This window comes from Cebus imitator, unplaced genomic scaffold (assembly GCF_001604975.1).
Source record: "Cebus imitator isolate Cc_AM_T3 unplaced genomic scaffold, Cebus_imitator-1.0 Scaffold19, whole genome shotgun sequence".
Classification (NCBI taxonomy): Eukaryota; Metazoa; Chordata; class Mammalia; order Primates; family Cebidae; genus Cebus; species Cebus imitator.
The window spans coordinates 1,070,920-1,073,312 of record NW_016107334.1 but is presented as its reverse complement, the minus strand read 5'-3'; the positions used below and the strand labels follow the sequence as shown (position 1 = coordinate 1,073,312).

The following is a 2,393-nucleotide window of genomic DNA, read 5'->3' as shown; positions in this document are numbered from 1 at the left end:
AAAAAAAAAAAAAAAACACTAAGAGTTTTATTTACTTTGTTGAAATTTGGAGCTTTTGGTTGGAATTTAATTATTGTTTAGCCAGTTTAGACAAATTCATTTAAAACCACTTGAAAAACATCAGTAACTATCCTGGTTTTTATTTTAATTTCAGGATATACATTAGCTGTTGTAATAGTCTTTACTATGTCATGTTTTCTTTGTACATTAAATATATTTTAAAGTTTCATAATTTATGCATGATTTACAGTAGGTCTCTTCTAGGCCTGGAATTCTTACGTATTTATTGATAGATTGAATTTACATGAGCTTTGCAGTAGGGAAAATGTGAAATTAGAGTTTATTGTTTGAGTGTTTTACCCATTGATAGGCCTTAAACCTTTTTAATCTTTATATTTGGTTATTCTTTTTCCTGAGGTTTATAGTTGTGTCTCCAGTATTTTCCCAACCCAGTCTCTTCAATTTGGGCTAAGGAAACAGTACTAACTAACCAGGAAATTCCTGGAAAGCTGCCTATCTTCTGTAACTCTCAACTGTCATAGGACTTGAAAGCATTTCCATGTATGATTAGCCTGGAGTGGGTACTTGCTACCAGGTGGGACCAAACCTCAGCAGGGAGAGATTTGGATGGCCTTATTAGATCCTTTGAAATAATTGACTGGTTAGTTGCACATGCTTGCCCCAGTCAGTTAATGAACCTTTAAATAATGCATTCTCCATTTTATGTAATTGAATTTTTGGTTCTCTAGAGTATGAATATTGTTAACTCTGTTAAAATGTTATAATTTATTCATAACTATCTACTTCATTCTGTAGTGCTGCATTATAATTTGTTGCAATTTAACAGATAGATATAATAGATAAAGATTATATGCATATTATTTCCACCATGGGGTATATAACATTAAGTGGTATAAAATCACCAATTATTCTACTCTTTTACCAAAGATTATTTGTAGTTTTAGCTCATGCTGTTGACACCAGATCACTCATCCATTTATACTATGAATATCTACTGAGTTTCTTTTATAAGCCACCCTTGTGCTAAGCAATATTGGTAAGAATGTGACTATGCTATGACCTCTATCCTGGAGAATCACTGTCTATGGAGGCGAGCCAATTTGTAAGCCTATATATAAGTGTTGTCAGTGCTGCTGGGTAACAGAAGAGGCAGCAATGAACTTCTCATCATGAAATCTTGAATGGGAATATCTAAGGGTTATCATATTGAAAGATTCCAGTTTCTTTTGTATGTTTTTGAATATTCTCTAGCTTTTGGATTTTCCCAGTATTCTGTCTGTCACTGGAGACCACTTGCCTGCTGTTCCCATTATGGTACATTTAGGAATTCAGAATTCCGTCAGATGGTGTGTGAAAAGAAAAGGTTTATGTGCAGAGTATGTTGGTTAACCAGGTCAAGTTTGGGAAGTGTGTAATAGGCCAGTGAGTGTAAAGGTAAGATGTCTTACTAAGTGTTTCTTTTTAACTAAGCTTTGTTTTCTTGCAGTGTTCATAGTTGGGACCATGTTACTCAGGGCCTGGTAGAACTTGGTTTCCTTTTAATGGATTCATATGGGCCAAAGAAAGTTCTTGACGGAAAAGCTATTGAAACCAGCCCAAATCTTTCTAGAATGCCAAACCAGCATGCGTGTAAGCTCGGAGCTAATATACTGTTGGAAACTTTTAAGGTGAGACACTATTTTAGCAACCACTCCCTAATTTTGTTTAAATAATCCAAGTAGGGCTTGGCATTTGCCTGGGAGTTTGGTGGACAAGGAAATTTGAGTATGTATTAGTTTGACAGAGGATGTATGACAGAGATTAGGATAATATTGAAACATAGATCCAGTTTGATGGAATACTTACTTTCTTATTCTTTTATGTAAGTTTTTCATTTATTCCTATTAATCCAATTGTTTCTGACCTAGAAGTTTCAATATAAGATAGCTTTTATTTGATTTTTCTCTTCTTCCAGCAGTAAGTTCATTTCTGGTTTTTGTTTCATTTTGTTTTAATGCTGTTTTTTTACACAGAAAAAAATGTTTTAGGTCCCTATAGAACATCAAGCCTAAAGAATTATGCTTTTAAGAGTTTTTACTGAAAATAAAAAAAGAATGATGCTTGGTCAGGCGTGGCGGCTCATGCCTATAATCCCAACACTTTGGGAGGCCGAGGTGGGCAGATCACTTGAGCTCAGGAGTTTGAGACCAGCCTGAGCAGTATGACAAAACCTCATCTCTACAAAAAATACAAAAATTAGTCAGGCATGGTGGCACACACCTTCCATCCCAGCTACTTGGGGGACTGAAGTGGATCACTTGAGCCCAGGAAGTCAAGGCTACAGTGAGCTGTGTTTGCACAGCAGCTTGGGTAACAAAGTGAGACCCTGTCTC

At 35.6% G+C, this 2,393-nt stretch overlaps 1 protein-coding gene across 1 annotated transcript in view; it reads left to right on the top strand.

Annotated features, from left to right (window-relative positions):
• FANCI (FA complementation group I) overlaps positions 1-2,393 on the top strand; it is a 73,085-nt gene that overhangs the window by 35,256 nt on the left and 35,436 nt on the right. Inside the window, exon 12 of the mRNA XM_017517590.2 lies at positions 1,508-1,688. Within this exon, the coding sequence (XP_017373079.2) occupies positions 1,508-1,688 (181 nt within the window). The remainder of the gene's footprint in view (positions 1-1,507; positions 1,689-2,393) is intronic.